General features: G+C 36.8%; 1 protein-coding gene across 1 annotated transcript; it reads right to left on the reverse strand.

Annotated features, from left to right (window-relative positions):
- Positions 1 to 813: 813 nt before the first annotated feature.
- Positions 814 to 1737, reverse strand: TRIADDRAFT_5340 (uncharacterized protein; the record flags this gene model as incomplete). The annotated part of the gene is made up of 3 exons (XM_002108620.1): positions 814 to 956; positions 1217 to 1474; positions 1623 to 1737. Coding segments are annotated over 3 exons (516 nt in total), but the record flags the coding sequence as incomplete, so codon positions are not given.

Consider the following 1737-nt stretch of genomic DNA (forward strand, 5'->3'; position numbering starts at 1 on the left):
ACCCACTACAGTATTTATAAACTACAAGATAAAAACATGTTTACATGAAAATAGTATCTCGATACACTAAATAGCTACAGCATTATTCACTATCTGCCATGATACACACGACAACGCCTGCTTCAAATACTAAATATAGTACAGCGATATCAAATTTCATTCATAGGGATTAAAGTAAATCACTAATTCAGCTGTATCTAGACTACAACAAATAGTATTCAATCTTACTACTTACTATGCAAGCGCAGTTTTAACTTCCTAGTACGACAGTAAAGAAAATAAAAATAAACTACACTTTTAGTATCGTCTCAATCACAATTTTACAACCAATTGTAATAAAATAGTAACCTGCAAGACTACGGAAATATAATGACTTGATAGTGCATACATGATTATTATTATTATAGCTCAATAGAACTACACTATTGATATTAATTCCATGAATAGTACCGTGAATACAAATTTTACAGTTAATACAACATGAGTCAATTCAACTTCATTCAGCAAATGAACTTACTTGTGATTTTCTAGTTAATGATACGGATGATAACGTCTGTCACGGTTAAAACCACGTGTTGGTCCATAAGTATTAGTCATGCCCATATAATTATTGCTTGATGTGGAATAATCATCGTAATTTCCATAAGTATATGGAGTATAGGGTGGATATGACGGGTGCTGGCCATATCGTGGAGTTGAAAATTGTGGAGCCATACCTCCACTTCCTCCACTTCCTCCGCCGCCGCCGCCACCGCGGCCGCTGGGATATCGATTTCCACCACCACCCCTTGGTTGTGAAGATCCTCTTCCGCCACGAAGAGCACGATAATCGACCTTTGGTTCGGCCTTTTTGACTTGAGCCATTTTACCATTGATCTCATGCATTTTCGTAACAAGTGCTTTTTGCGCACCTTCTGGAGTATCGAAAGAAACAAAGCCAAAACCACGTAATCGGCCTATATCAGCACAAAGAATAAAATTAGCTATGAATTCTCAACAGTTCATATCAAGGTGTAACTAGAGTGTATCTTAAGGTTAATTGCAATATATAGTGTACAGTAGTTGACGCAGACATCATTTTCAAAAGTATCCACAGTAGGTATTGAATGTAGTATGTTGGTTATGCAACATCATAATCATTACGGCGTGCAAATTAATCTAATCGATTACCCAACAACTAACTCTATATAAGGAAGGCTACAATTAAGAAACTCACCAGTCTCCTTATCTCTCAGCAGTTCAACCTCACTGACAACTCCATACTTTCCAAAATATATCTTTAAGTCTTCATCACTAGTATTAGGAGGCAATCCGCCAATAAAAATTTTTTTCGTTCTAGTTTGCTCTCTCGGCACAGATCGCTTCGGCTCGACCTGCTTTCCGTCGATAACATGTGTTGCATGCAATAGTGCCTTATCAATGTCACTTACATTTCTGTATATTATGAAACCAAACCCCCGAGATCGCTTCGTTACTAATATTGAAGGCAACACAAACAATACGGTTAGTATTTGAAGTATTAAAAAGCATTGGATACTGCGTATTAATATTATGCTAGGGACTATCACACTTGACGTAGAATAATAACTTGATCTTTTTCAACAGACTAGACATTCAATTACCTGGATCACGTAGGATGATACAATTTACAACTTCGCCAAACTTTTCAAAATGTTCCCTAAATCTCTCTTCCGTAGTTTCCCAACTTAGACCACCGACGAATAACTTTCTTTCCTC

Source organism: Trichoplax adhaerens, genomic scaffold, assembly GCF_000150275.1.
Source record: "Trichoplax adhaerens TRIADscaffold_1 genomic scaffold, whole genome shotgun sequence".
NCBI lineage: Eukaryota > Metazoa > Placozoa > Uniplacotomia > Trichoplacea > Trichoplacidae > Trichoplax > Trichoplax adhaerens.